The following is a 15287-nucleotide window of genomic DNA, read 5'->3' on the forward strand; positions in this document are numbered from 1 at the left end:
TGACCTCGATCTGAGGCCTCGCAGGAAAGTGTTAGTCTCCTATCTGTAGAAAGGCCCTCCATACGCCTGATTAGCTTCATTTTTAAATGAATTAAGCAAAGTTGAATATTGCGTGTTGTGGAGGTTTGAAGCTGTGAGCGTCGCCAGCGGCTCGTCGTCCGATTACGTTACCACTTGTTAACGTAATCGGACAATGAACCGGCGGACAACGAGCCGCCGCTCTGCCTACTAAAAATGCAACAATCGATTCAAATTAAAGTAATTCAACACTATATAGATAAATATATATATATATAAATGAGACATTGGTTTTATATAGATATTTAAACTAATTATAATCTTTTCCATTGTAATCAATATAGTATAATAGCTAGTATTAAGTATATTTAAGGCGGTGAGGGTCACACCGACGGCTCGTTGTCGCGACGCTTCGTTGTCCGGTTACGTTACTTGCTTCTCTGAACTAAACTACCGAAAGATTTAACAGAAGCGGCTTAGCGTACTTTGGATGAAGTTTCCGGGACAAGTTATAGACCATAAACATTTGCGCTATTTTTGCAAACAGCTGTAGTGCTTATTGCGGATCTTCTCCGTAGAATGGGAAGGAAACCGAATGTAATACGTATATCGATGTGAATATCTAGAAAATAGTCACTGCGATAGACTGGTGCGGTGAAAGAAAAGGTCAGCTAGCAGCCCTGGACCTGATTGTCCTCGCATTTAATAGTACACAGCAAATTCACCATGCATATTTGTATTGAATCTTGGGGTCTATATAAAAGCGGTCATCTACAGTACTTCCCCGATTCTCTTTCTCTTCTTTTCCTTTCCATCTCTCATGTCCCAAAAGCAGCAGCGGTCATCAGACCAGATGGCCCAACATCGATAAACTATTCTATTAAAAGATTGATTTAATCTCTAGATCAGCGGTCATCAGACCAGATGGCCCAACATCGATAAATTATTCTATCAAAAGATTAAATTAATCTCTAGATTTTTTAAAAATATTATTTCAAGTTAATTGCCTTCACCAGGATCAACTACTAGGAGTATACATCAAGAGATGATTGACGTGCCATGATACAAATTTTCAAATGACGATATTCGTGAGCGAAGACTTACATCCCTCTTGTGTCATCATTTCCAAAAGCATGGCCCACAAATGGCGACCCCAGTGTTGGCCTGAGCATCTTTTCTTGTCAACCTCTTCTTATCAAGAGTTCTGTATGAATATGTCTTCTTCGTTGCCTGACATCAAGACCGCGTACCCTGAGCTCAGAATGCCGGAGAGGGCGAAACTCATCGAGCAGTTAAGTATTAAGTGCGAGGTTGAATTTGTTGATCCCGCGTCCGCCGCCTGCCTATGGCTGGCCGACACTGAATGTCTCGAATCACTGATCCGAGAATCGGACGACAATAAGTTTGCCTTCCTGCTTCGTAAATTGCTAGATGGCACATTGGGTGACTCAATAGCGGCAGTTTCCCTAAGAGCCTGTAAGTACACAGTCTCATAACCCATTAGCGTCAAGCCAAAATTGACATGACAATAGGGGCCGGTAGGGGTCGGTCTGCTGCCGCGAAGAAGAGGAAGCTAGATACCGGTGTAAAGCAAGCAGCCTATTCGGAGACCGAGGACAAGCATACGAGATCGCTAGATGCTAAAAGTCTTGTATGCTAACAGTCCCTTCAATGTCACTATGTTCAATTCAATGCTAACTTCGGTTAAGTGCAAGGAGAGAGACAACGATATGTGTCTTATTACAAGAGCTGGTGTTCCCGTCGAGATTGCTCATATATTTCCGTATTCTCTGGCGCAACCGAACAGCGCTGAGACCTTGAAGGATGTCTGGGATACGGCAAGGTTTTTTTGGTCTATAGAAAAAGTCTCGAAGTGGGAAGAGGCGGTGTCAGGTCCCAATGGGACAGAGTGTTGCTCGAACCTGATGGCCCTGTGGTCCAGCGTACGTGGCCTATGGGAGAGGGCCTGTTTTGCGTTAAAGCCACTCGATATCAGCGATGACCGGGAAAAGCTGAGAGTAGAATTCTTCTGGCTTTCTGTACCATCGGCGTACCTCGAGAGGGTGGAACTAAGAACGCCTCCATCTACGTTCTGCCTCAACGACCACGGTCCTCATAATACTCGCTTATGGAATTGCGAGACTTTGGCACCCATTCGGAGTGGCGATGTTCTCACCTTCACGACCAGAGACCCAGACCAATTGCCCCTCCCCTCGGTCGATATTCTATGGATGCAATGGACCCTGACTAGGGCGTTGGCCCTGAGTGGCGCTGGAGAAGCCCGTGAAGACTTCCACTCCGATGATGACGATGAAGGTCATTAAGGCGTCGTGGTGGGACAAAGGAGGATGAGGAAGCACAGGGTTTCGTGCAAGTTCGAGCACCAGGCGCTGATAAGGTAAGTAAGGCCCGGGAAAATTCCGGACATTGACATGCCCAGGAGCACGCAGAAGGCGATCATCTCCTTCCAGGTGTGGATAAAGGCCTTGCACATTGTGATCAGTCCGAAGGCGAAGGCAATGCATGCGAATCAGATGCGTGGATCGACCTAACGAACTGCAATGGTAGACGGCAGTTGGAAGACGACACTAGCAATAGTGAAGAAAAGACAGGGACGGAGTAGCGTATGCCAATGAGATCAAGGTCGTCGGGCCTGCTGGCAACCGAGGCTGATGATAAGATGCCCGAGTCGAGCAGAATGAGACTGCGAACATCCAACATAAGGTGCATGTCGGGGCATCGGAGCAATGGCTAGCACTTGGACCCCGAACGTCAAATAAATAATGGAGTACTTTATCGTGTAGACAGGTTATCGAATAGTTTGAGATTCGCTCATAAAATAGTTCCATTAAATAGGCAAAAAAATACAACAGAAGGGAGTTGCTGGTGGTCACCCACCCAACTACTAACCTCCCGGCGTGTGGTTTAAACGCGGCCAGAAGTCAGGTGGCTGCCGCCTGGGTGAGCTAGTCTTTACTATAAATCCATTTTATAATATTATTAATTAATATTTTATAATATGGACGCAAAGATCCGGTAAAGTTAAACTATTGTTTTGTGGAAAAAGTTTTGATACTTATTAGTGTAAGAGCCGATCAAATGTGTTTTATTTGGCGCATCTAAACTAGAATGTCAAACATGAGGAAAAGGAAAAAGTATAAGGAAATATATATAAATAATAAAAATTTGGAAGATAGGAAACCGAGGTGTACGTGTTTAGTGATCTTAGTAGCAGATCCTCGGCCTTGCATTAAAGATAAAGGGCAGCACAATTCCAGGTTATTTTCCCTTATCAATCATTATCTTTGTCTCGATTTGATTGCCTCAAAATGTTGTCAGCCGCCCCAGTTCAAGTTCAAAGGTCAAACACCGACATGATGGAACAGGACAAGAAAGCGAACAATGACTTTGTGCCTGTGTACAAAAGAACTGTTCAAGTGATAGTGATATCGATAGTTATTTTCTTTGCTCCGTTATCATTCACATACTTCTTTGATGAGACACATACGTCCAACCTGAGCGACAAAGTTCTGGCCATCCTAGTGAACCCTGAATTTGCGTATGGGGAGGGCTCCGCGACTTTATCTGATACCAACGGAGGTCAAATGCGAATATTTCTGCGAAATCTTACTGCGATGGTCTCTCATCGAGAATTCATGGTCCTGAATTATGCATTCATGCTGTCAGCACCTGTTCTGAGAGTTGCATGGGTGATACTGGGCCAACTTTGGGGGGAAACAAAATATATCATCAACTTATATTCCTCTATATTCAGTGGGCCATTCTTGGTCGCTGCTTCCATATTCTACCTTCGCCAACAGCATGTACGCCCTTCGAGTTCGCTTCTCATCAGCTCGAAATTCCGCCTGGCAGCGATAGCATCCGGACTGCTCGGTCTCCTGTTCCAGATAACTAAGGGCCCAAGCTTCAACGGAGGACCTTATCCAAAGGCGTTTTTGTTGGCACTAGGTCCTCAGCTGGCTTGTTATATATTATTATTTGTAACACTCGCTCGTGCTGCGAAGCGTCGCGGCGACATGGGATCGTATACAGCTTGGATAACCTACCAAAATGGGCTTATTAGCGCACCTATGTGGAGTGTGCTTTCCCTGTATGTCGCTCGTGATATCCTGCGTTGTTCTGAGGAGAGTTTATGGATGATCACAGTGAGGGAAGGCTTTTCGCAAGGACTATTTAGCTCATTTGTTATTTATGTGCTTGCAACTTCGAAATTGGCCAACGCACGCCCTCACACTGTAAAGGCTGATTAAGTCAAGTGCATCAGGCCTATCCCCCATATCCTACAGCTTAGCATGTCATGATATTGGATTTACCTTTCTATAAACTGAATCATCGATTAGATATATTGTAAAGAAAGAGAAGTTACAGACTCATGCAAAGGTCAATATCCATAACCACCGAAGTATACTGGAGGCAACATAATTAGGGTCAAAGCAGTACTAGAAGCATATAACCTTATAAGATCAGACCAAAAAAATTACCACACAACTCATCATGGCTCTTATTCTTTGGTCCGTGCAACTGGCAATTGAATCCTTTGCCGAGTTTCCAGACTAAAGACATTCCACTTCATAATCCAGCCATCAGCCGCATCCGTTATTTGGGTAGTGGGACCTTACGTTGATGGGGTAAAAATAGGTACTTAGGGTTCAAATCAAGCAAGGTGGTATGAAAGAATGAAGAATTCATCATAGATTCCCACTGGATTATTGTCATATACAGTCAAGAATATTAGCGGTCACCAAGTACTCAAGAGATTCTTATTCCACATCCGATAACCCTCACTGAGAATTAATATATTGCCGTCTTCTCCAGTTTGTTCATCTTGATTAATATATCAAACAACTCTTTTGAGAATCTTATCGATGACATTAAGGCATTATGGGTCGCCGTATACCACGGCATTCTAGGTTCAGTTTAGCAAGATATCTTTCCTTGAGGAGATCTTTAATACACTCAAGGTTCTTGAGTACGGTCTCTGCGATGTATACAGACTAATTCAATGATTCCAGCTCGGAAAACCCGCGCAGGTATGGGTTTAACCCGCCGGCTCCGAAATAACGTCAATCTAAATAGTAGGATTTTGTAGGATTTTAAATACATATTGTATTATTTTACTTTTTTTCTTGGAACTTTAAAATATTAAAAATCAATAACCTTATGAAAGTTGACAATGCAAATTCTCTCCTCATATAGCGTTGAGTATGCTAGCTTGAGGGGCCTGGATGCTTCGGCAAGCAAAGATTATACTCTCAATTTCGTTGTAGCATGCAAGATCTTATTATTATTTTTGTTCTATTTCACATCTGATATACTCACCCATATTTACCGTCCCCTTCTCATTTTCAGATGTCTTTTATTAAGTACCACTTTTCATCAACCCATCGATATCTCCTGTAATGCTATCATAAAACATGTCTACAATGTCACACATACAGTATCCTGTGTATCCAAACGGCACCAATAGAAAATTAAAATTATTTAATCACTTTTTCATATGTTTCGCAAATCTGTCAAAGCGCCTACAGAGGTGGAGGTAACACTCCGATCGCCAACAAGAGTACAAGAAATTAGAAGTATCAAGTACAGGGGTACACATGATTGATGCGCTGCCGGCCGTCGCCAGCACCAAAATACATCCTCTGAGTCGAACTTCTGGTCGGCGGCGTTGATTATAGCGGTCACCAATCCAGTTCGAACTACTTCCAGTTTGGATCATACGCATCTTGCGGCTTTGATGTCCGTAGGCTGCCGCCTGATGCCCTCTATGTGATCTCTATGGCGTCGTCGGCTCTTTTCTAGGAGGACAACGCAAGTTCTCTTCCTCTTTCTCTCCTGCGCACTGCCTTTGTTGTTCCCCCCTTTCCTTCGCCCACCATCTCCATCAACAGAATTGCCAACGGGTTTGGCCATCGGTGATCGTTGTTCTGTTAGCTTTTGGGCTGTTCATGGAAACCTGTGAAACCTGTGCCTGGGCAGTTGGGACAAATGAGTTTCACCAACAGTGTGATGGTGTCTGCTCTTATCCTCTCTCCCGCATACGACAAGTGTAACGTCATTTCCTGGTCTGAAAATTCCTTATATTGAGGCAGAGCAGGAATGGAAGGAGGCGGACGGAGGAAGGCGGAATGGAGGAAGGGCGCTGTTCCACACAATTCAAAGAATAAGAAAGCAAAAGTGAATACATTCAACAGTACTGGCGTAGGGTTTATATGTGTTGAATATGGTGTGAGGAACAAGGTACGTATAGGTAGACTTCACGTCTCTAATCAAGCAACCTCTACGAGTGCTCTGCCTAGTAAGTAGGAAATCTGTATAGAGTGATTCCAAATCAGTTCATTTTGAAAAAAGGCCGACTGGCGCTTCAGTGTGAATTGAGTCTATACAGAAATTTCTAGTGCATGTAGCCCAATACCCAAAATTTAAATCTAACAGAAACAAGCAGCTAAAATACATCCTTTTCCCTTCCTTCAGTCTCTTTTATCTCGTCAACACGACCCCCCCAGTTGGAACCCAAGTTTCTAGAAAAGCCTTCATACAGGCAGCGGCAGTGCAGGCAGCATAGGGTTGCCAGGCCTTGGTCTTATGCGAGTCTGCATAGTCGCTCACGCCCTTGATAATCACATGTGGTATGTTGTCGGAGACGCCTGCACCCTCCATCTCAAAGGCAACAATACCCTCTTTTGTTGCAATAGTGTCGCGACGCGTGCCACTTCTCATCAATGTATCGCCGGACGCAATGGCACCAAAGTGCACACAAGGCCTGGGACGGATCTGCTCCAGTCGGCGACGCAAGACAACGATGTTGGAGTCCGGCTTATATAACACATCCTGTTCGGCGCCGGGATACTGATAGTCTTCCTTGAACTGAGAGTGACTTTGGAGAAAGCGAAGATGGGTATCCATAGCATGATGAAGTGACGCACGACCGCGGCGAGTTTTCAATTTGGCCATATGCGCACGAATCTCAGGACCGGGTCTGCCAAGCGAGTCGAGAAGCGTGTTCCTGCGGATGAACTGGTCCGGGTACTGTCGCCCAAAGTCGTACTGAACGATGCCATCACCGATGATTACATCGCCCAGTATGATCTCCTGGGCAGTATTTGTGAATGGAAGAGCCCCGCAGACACCTACTATGAAGGCAAGTTTCAGATTCGGGAAGCTCACTCGGCAATGAGCGGCAACTGCCGCAGCGTTTGCTTTTCCCATACCCGGCATGTGCACGAGTACGACGTTGTGCCTGCCAATTGCACCGCATGAATATGCATTAGGATCACTGGGATATTTGTCATATGGGGGACCGTTGTCATCCCAGTAATGGTCAAAGAGGGCATGAACTGCGTCTTGCTCGACTGTCAGGGCACAGATAATAGCAATTTCAAAGTCACTCCGTGAGGTGGGACGCGCAGGTGCAACCACAGGGAGTTGCGACACATTGCTTAACGTAGCAGCTTCAAGGCCGAGCTCAACTTGGTCCGAACTTTCGTGAGCTGCATGGCGCCGCACTCTTGCAACACGCGATGCTAGCTGGGCTCTCGGGATCGACACTGAATCGTGGTCTGGAATAGCGCGGAAATGAGGACCAGGGGCGAAATGCAGGTTTTCGAGACCCCTAATCAGCGAAGTTTCTGCTTGGATATAGTTAAAGGCATCACATTGGTATCGTAGGTGATCATCTGTAAGGTCCTCTTGCCATCTATAGAGAGATAATGTAAGCGACCATCGTCATATATACCCAGTGTTTTCGCGAGAGACTTCGGGGATCCCAGAGGGACATACTGATAGTGTCTTCTGGCATGCTCATTGGTGAGCTGAGAAAGGGCGTAACTCCGATCCATAGTAACTGGGCGATGGACATCATGATCGGCCACATTGTGCCAGTAGATTGGTTGTCTGGGTAATTGGATGGACGGGAGCAGCGGGGGAAATTGACCAGTGTGCCAGAGAGCAGCGGCCGTGTTGATTGGCACATAGTTCTGACCAGAATTTGGGATATAGTGCCGCATTCCAGTCGGTGTGCCGCAGGTACCTGCTGCCGAAAAGGGGACATTCAGGACGGGGTTTTCCCTGACATTTGCTGTGTTCCAGGGAGGTGCAACACCGTTCTGCATCAGCTGCGCTGATATAGAACTTGGTATTACATCTCCGCTTCGGTCCCTATATAAGTTTGAATGCATGTTGACGAATGTCTGTTCCTGACGGTCGAGTGGAGTGACCGGAGGGTGTTCGTGGTAATATGTGTGATAATCGCCTCGTCCAAAGTTCCAGGGCCATGGCATGGTGAGAGAGCTAAAACAGAAATATTACTTCAAAGTAACAAATGGAAGAGCAATGAAAACAATAGACAGAGATGGAGAGGGTGTTTGTTCTTCAGCCGGAAGAACACTTGGCTTGGGAGATGAGATTTTTATATATTTCCAATACATCGTGTCAAAATTTCGTCTGCGCACCGATGGGCTTGATGTATCTAGAAGGTCGGGGGGGGGGGCTTGAAAATCTTCAGAGTGACCATTTGGGAATGGGCCAATCAAAAGATCGTTTGATGACTCCATAAAAGCGCGGTGATGTGTTCAAGTGTGTCGGTGACTGGATCTTCTCCTAAGCCGCTGGCGTATACGTAGTTGTAGCCCATCTAACTGACTCCAAAATGTGCGACGAAATTATGTACCGAGTAGGTAGTTGCTGTTGATCTCCATGGCCGCGGCCTTGATCTCTATGAGAACTTGGGAATCAGCCAATTAGGGCCACAGTATGATGGGAGGACTTGGAAAGCAACCAATGAGACCTAGTATCGGACAGCTGTTAAAGGATGATTGAGAACTTCGAAATCAGCCAATAAGACCTATCGAAGAGCATGGCATGGGTGAGAACTTCGGAAGCGGCCAATGAGATCTTCTACATTCCTGCGCCACACCTGCGGGCACGCCCCCGTGCGTGTGCGTTGGTCAGGTATGAAGTTGCCTGACGCACGACAAGGCTGAGGACGCTATGCATTCGCCGAGAAAAGCTGTGGAAAAGCAAAGTTGGGCCTTCACCTTTGGCGTTTAAGGCCTGTATATCCCCCGCAAGTCCTTATCATTAACATCCTCTCAAACCCCTGTGAATCTGTCAATCAAAATGGCCAACCAGCAATGGGATACATACAAGAGCGAGATAGAACGACTATACATTCACGAAAACCGAAAGCTGGAAGACGTAATGAGCTATATGGAAACTCAGCACTCGTGGAAAAAAAGGCAAGCACACTTTACTAGGCTTCCTAACATCGCAGCTGACCAGAAATTCAGCAAGGCATCATACACTAGACAAATCAACAAGTGGGAATTCAGAAAACACTCGGAGTCTAGAAACGATGAATGGATTTCGAAACGAGTGGCCAAACGGAAGCGAGACGGAAAGGAGAGTGAGATTTTTATAGACGGGCTTCAGCTTCATCCGAAGAAGATCACCAAGGCGAAGTACGGAAAGGGCTTCGTGTCGACCATAGCGCAATATGGTAAGTTGAACCTCGGATCTCATCTGAACTCGAAAGTGACCAGTTTCCCAGCACCTTCACCAAAAACCCCGGAGGGCTATCTTGTAACAACACCACAAACAACGGGGATGTGCCTCTCGTGGGACAGCTCTTTGCCCTGGCTGCGGTTCAAGAGCTTCATTGACATTGATCCCCCAAAAGAGCAAGGTGAGATGCGTTTGACACACACACACACACACACACACATACGAGCTTGGATGTTAATATAATCAAATTATCAGCACCTTTTTCGCCATCCTCTTCTCTCTTTGTGGACTCGTCGCGCTCTGGCAACGTCACCAAAGGTGCCAGTTGCGAGTTGATGCAACGCTTGAGCTCAATCATACCCTGGACTAAACCTAAGCATCTTGAGAATATCTACAGTGGGTCACGTACATCAGCAGCTCTGAGTATTCTCATGCCAGAAATGGAGAAAGGGCAAATCGACAGATTGGGAACAAACCTGAGTACCTTGCGATCGGACCTTAGAGATCATTTGAGTGTCGTGTTGTACCTCATTTCCAATAACTTGATGTCCCCCGATAGTAATGTGTCGTTTGTAAAGGGGAAGGAACGTGATGCCAAATTAATCCTAGGATTGCTCAAAGATAGTGGTTGGGGTGATCTGGATCATCTCAGGATTTTGCTATCAACCCGTGAGCCCACCGCCGAATCTATCGCAGAAAAGGTGTTTGAAAGTGCACTCCGGACAAGTGATTTTGAGATCATTGAAAGCATGCTTCGGTCTGGCATGAACCCAGATGGATTGATTGAGGCATTGACAGAAGAAGTGGACGGCATCTGCTTCTTGACTCCTTTACAATTTGCTGCTGAGCAAGGGAGTCTTCCTCTTATCGATCTTCTGATCAAGTACGGTGCCGACGTGGAACATGGCTTTGCTGATGAGCTTGGTAAAACTGCTCTGTATTTTGCCATCACAAGCGCAAACTGTGCGGCCATTCGGGGACTCTTTCTGCGAGGTGCAAAAGTGACACGAGATTGTGCCCGTGCAGCTGGGGGACTTTTTCTTCAAGATCCGCAAGATTGGGATCTGATTGAGGAGATGGTAGAGGTCTACCTTAAGAAATATCTGGAAGCTGGAAACAATGATCCAGATCTTCTTGTTCCGGCGGTGATAACTGGAAATGAGTGGCTTATTGAGCTGTTCCTTGACCGAGGTGCAAAGTTGAATGGATTCATCACGTCAGGGGATTACATCGGACGTAAAGACCGGAAGTATTGCTTGCTAGGCCTTGCAGTCAGGGAGGGTGATGTTGGTATTGTCCGACTTTTGACTGGCCGTAGTGTTGGCCCAAACCAACTCCCTTCCTCGCTGCCCTATGTGTTTCCACTGACCCTAGCAGCTATGACCGGCGAAACTGAGATAGCTCAAATTTTACTTGATTCAGGCGCTGATGTCCGAGCTGCTGACGAGGGAGAAACTACCCTACTCGAGCATGCCGCTCAGAGGAGCGACTTTACTCTTTGCCAAATGTTGATCAAGCATGGTGCCAGGATTGACAGAGAGCCATGCGATGTGCAGAAGTCGCCATCAGCTCTTATGACTGCAATTAAGAAAGATGACGCGCACATAGTTGATCTTTTGATCAACTCAAACGCACGAACAAATGATCGCTTCGAAGTGGCTCCAGGTAGCGTCCTTGCAGCCGCTCTCGAAGTTGGAAATGATGCCGTGATCGACAAGCTAATGAATGCCGGTGCTAATTACTTTGGAATCAGAACGAGGAAAATCGGGAACCTGCAGACTGCCATCCTCATGCAAGAGAAAGAAGTCTTAACAGACGTCCTCCATCTATCCGGCCCTCGGATTCTTGCATCTGCTATACTAGCTGGACATGAAGGCCTAGCATACTTCTTGCTCCAGAACACCGCTCATAAGGAGCACGAGCCTCGGCATACCTTCACCACCTCAGGTCAGAAAACCCCCTTGGAGGCAGCCATCTTAATGAATAATGTGAAACTTGTACAAGCTCTTCTGGAGCGTGGTGTTGAAGTAACAGACCATGCTCTCACATATGCGATACATGAACATATCGGACTTCTACCAATGCTACTAAGAAACTTTTCGGGGAGTGCTCCAACAGCAGTGGCAGCTTCTTTGATGGAACCTTCAATGGCTACGCTAGAGCTACTTCGGGAGACAAACGTGGACTTTACAGGAGCACCTCAGCCACTCGCAACCAGATCGACGTCCTACACCTGGAGGAAATTGTGGGGGGATGACGTCAAATCGGTACTTGAATTGGCAGCTGGTTGGAATGCCAAAAGCACTCATCTCACATATCTTCTCGATTGGGCAGCCGCGGCTGGGATACCGTGGCACCCAACGCTTGTGTCCCGTGCTCTAACCAGGGCAATACTATCAGGGAATCATGACCAGCTGGAGGAGTTGATGCAACTTGACTTCGATTTGAGTTGCGATATATGGTGCGCAGAAGACCAATGTAATTATAGTCCTCTTCAAGCTGCTGTCCAAGCACAATTGGTGTGGGTCGTTCGTGAAATGTTGATGAAAGGAGCTGGTGTCAATTACTTGGGAGACGGTCCCTTCAGACGTACGCCGTTACAGATCGCTGTCGAGAATGGAAACATGGAGTTATTCAATATTCTCCTGCATCAAGGGGCTGATGTCAATGGCCCCGCTGCCGCGAAAGGTGGTGCGACCGCTTTACAGATTGCGGCCATAAACGGATTCATCGGCATTGCCCAGACGCTGCTTGACCTCGGCGCAGATGTCAATGGAAAACCTGCATTGTATCATGGGCGCACCGCTTTGATGGGCGCTGCCGAGCACGGACGAATTGATATGTTACACTTGCTGCTTGACCGAGGAGCACTCATTGTGGGTGAGCACCAATTCTCTTTTGATGAAGCCGTAAGGCTTGCGAAAAATAATGGCCACTATGCTGCAGCGAGACTATTGGTCTCTTTTAAGGACTCGCTTGTAGCAACCGGAGCATCGGTTGAGGATGAGGGTCATGATCAGTATAAGTATGAGGACGAGGACGAGGATTATGACAACTATGAGGACGAGTATGGTGACGAGTATGTGTTTGAGGATGGCTTTGAACAACCTGCCGAGGTCGCAGGGGTAAGTGACTCTTCCGCTGCAGTTAAACCTTTGGAGACTTGCTTGAAGCAAGTCTCCAAAGAGAGCGCCACATGGCAACTAAACATCAATCTGACTGCATGAACAGGACCTGGATGATTATACTCAAAACTGGTGGTAGTTCTTTACATTCAGACAATCATCTGTGCGTCAATATTACTTCATCGACTCCTGCGCTGTTTATTATGTGGAGACAAAAGTTTTCTTCCTTCAGAACTTCCAGCCTCTGCCAACTCTGGGTACAACAGATGAAGACCGCGCTTTTACTGATGTCCTTTGGGCGACCATGGATCTCAGGATTGTGGCAATCAATGACGATATTTTTTGGGAAGGATTGTCCGTTGATGCACGTCCTGTCATCGACTTGGCTGATCTTGCTCTCTCCTGCCCTGTTGCAGGCGTCGCACATCCACCACAACTTGAAGCACATATTTGGCTGCTTTTTCTTATAATAATAGGCCCTATGCTCTACCAATTCCTACTGAAACATCAAATGCAATTCTGTTTTTCCATCGTACCTCCGCATATGCATACAGGCTGGAAACCCTCAAACGGGTTCGTCTCGCTCAATTCAGATTGAACAGAAATTGCCTTTCTTCAATTCAACCCGTTCTACTCTGAACATATCCGACGTGGGAGTTGTCCAATCCTTGTACGGCTCGATAAATTCAATCTTGGTGCGTCAGAGAACGGCTCGAGTCACCTTATAGGTGTCATGATCTTCCAGATTAATTGTGTGGTCGAACGTTGATACGCCTGTTCCTGTCATATTGTCCAAGTTCCAGTATGCAATTACTCTGGGGCGCAATAGCGGTATTGTTTTTGAAGAGAAAAGAAGGACTACCTAGATGTTAGAACTTTCACGCTTACGGGAAGAGAGGGTTTATTGGCGCTTCTTGGTTTTTCATTTACTTCATTCACTCAGGTATGACTTCCTTGTATTCGAGTAGATGAACAAGGGCCTGAAGTGCCCTGAATAGGGAGACAAGCCACCTACGCAGTGCCTAGTTGCCTTAGAAGGCCTCGGCCTATTCCCTCCTCTTTAGAGCATTTAATCTTAAGGCCTATATGATATGTTGCCGCTGAACAGCAAAGCAAGAAGAAAAGCAACACACATGCGCGCCTCCGAAAGCTCGAACCCTCCAGATTCATCCAATTGTTTCGCTCACCCAGAGACGCTTATATGAGATAGGATCTCGAAGCCGACATTGATCCTGCCAAGCTACATCTGGCGGCCACTTCACTCCCCCAAGCTTCCTATACACAAACAAATCCCGCTCCCCACCATCAGCCTGAGGTGTACACCTCAGACGAAACCACGAGCCGCAGACTACGCAGTCAGTATCTTTCTGAGATGGATGGAACGCCCAAGAAAGTAGACTCTGGTGGGGACATGCGAAATATGGCTCTATTGAAGCCGGGCGAGGCCAGGAATGTAAGGCAATTTTATAGTCTGTTTGCGCCAGAAGAATCCACTGTTGATGCTCAGCTCCATAGGATAACTGAACTTTTATATCAATCTGGGCACCTGGGTAGAAGATTACCCTACAGTGGTGTACCTGTACACAACGGCACTTTCCGACCAACTCTGGCGGGAAGCGTGGATTCCCTTCCCACAGCAGCTGAAATCGTGGATCCTGTTTGGGTGGTGTGAAACCATTTGTTTTCGAGAAGAAAGTTTGGAACAGACGGGTCTTGTCTCGATGCGTGAGACTGATACAGGGACAGAGGTCAACGATTCCGGCTCGTGAGTGGCAGGTATTGTCATCCTTTAAATGGGTCCATGGGTGTAGCTTGAGGCATGCCTTGCAGAAAGCCCACTTTTCATTCTGGAGCTGATGCAGAAATATGTTACGAGGTACCCTAGCTTGGTCAAGACTGATAGTGGGATCGAGGTTTTTTAACAAACAGGGAAACTGGAGTCGGTGATCTTCAATTATTGGCTTGTAAGTTTGGTAGAGTTCCTGGCATGTTAAGACTAGACAAGCCTTAGATGGAAGAGGTAAAAGCCGCAGGATCTTTCCAAGGAGGTGAGGAGGAAGGCGGAGGAGCGGTGGTAAGTCTGGCTTTGGTGGTAAATCTGCGGTTTGTGAAAGCCTAGAGTACCTCCTGCGAGTGCTGGGAAAGCCTATAGCGGCCATGAGGTTACCAATGAATGAAGTCATGATGGTAGATATAGTGAATATATTGTAAAGTAAAGAGATGTCAAAGGTGAGAATAGTGAGAAGCCCAAATACACAGGATGGGAGTGAATCTTCAGTGAGGGTCAGTCGAGTCAAGGTTAAACGTCAGTCCGGATGGTTTGCCCGGCAAGGCTGCTATATTGCATCACACTGACCCCTGTTGGAGGTAATACTCCTTGAACCTTACTACACTTTCACTCACACACTTGAGGCTGTTTCATTGCTTATATAAAGTGATGATTCTGCTGCAGCATGCTTGGTCTGCGCATAGATAGTGCGTACTGGCCTGGACAGGTATAAGAATTCATTTAAGAGTGGGTTGAATCCGGCTTGAACTCGATATTGAGTCATCCATTATATACTCCCTGTGTAAATAAATAAGTACATACGACCATAGGGTGTGGAGAATAGGGCTTTCCGT

At 46.5% G+C, this 15287-nt stretch overlaps 3 protein-coding genes across 3 annotated transcripts; 2 read left to right on the forward strand and 1 right to left on the reverse strand.

The window, feature by feature from the left end:
• Window positions 1-1280: 1280 nt before the first annotated feature.
• Window positions 1281-2342, forward strand: BDQ94DRAFT_161473 (uncharacterized protein; the record flags this gene model as incomplete). The annotated part of the gene is made up of 3 exons (XM_026769391.1): window positions 1281-1494; window positions 1551-1669; window positions 1728-2342. The coding sequence occupies 3 exons, from the start codon at window positions 1281-1283 to the stop codon at window positions 2340-2342; spliced, it is 948 nt and encodes a 315-aa protein (XP_026623181.1).
• A 4033-nt stretch (window positions 2343-6375) lies between these two features.
• On the reverse strand, window positions 6376-8318 carry BDQ94DRAFT_161474 (purine and uridine phosphorylase; the record flags this gene model as incomplete). The annotated part of the gene is made up of 3 exons (XM_026769392.1): window positions 6376-6419; window positions 6579-7735; window positions 7819-8318. The coding sequence occupies 3 exons, from the start codon at window positions 8316-8318 to the stop codon at window positions 6376-6378; spliced, it is 1701 nt and encodes a 566-aa protein (XP_026623182.1).
• A 1557-nt stretch (window positions 8319-9875) lies between these two features.
• BDQ94DRAFT_161475 (ankyrin) lies at window positions 9876-15020 on the forward strand (the record flags this gene model as incomplete). Its single annotated transcript, XM_026769393.1, has 9 exons — window positions 9876-12665; window positions 12805-12828; window positions 13220-13335; window positions 13539-13608; window positions 13876-14134; window positions 14220-14430; window positions 14595-14629; window positions 14693-14739; window positions 14895-15020. 9 exons carry the CDS (start codon window positions 9876-9878, stop codon window positions 15018-15020), a joined length of 3678 nt encoding a protein of 1225 aa, XP_026623183.1.
• Window positions 15021-15287: the final 267 nt, after the last annotated feature.

Source organism: Aspergillus welwitschiae (genome assembly GCF_003344945.1).
Source record: "Aspergillus welwitschiae strain CBS 139.54b unplaced genomic scaffold BDQ94scaffold_31, whole genome shotgun sequence".
In the NCBI taxonomy this organism is placed as follows: Eukaryota; Fungi; Ascomycota; class Eurotiomycetes; order Eurotiales; family Aspergillaceae; genus Aspergillus; species Aspergillus welwitschiae.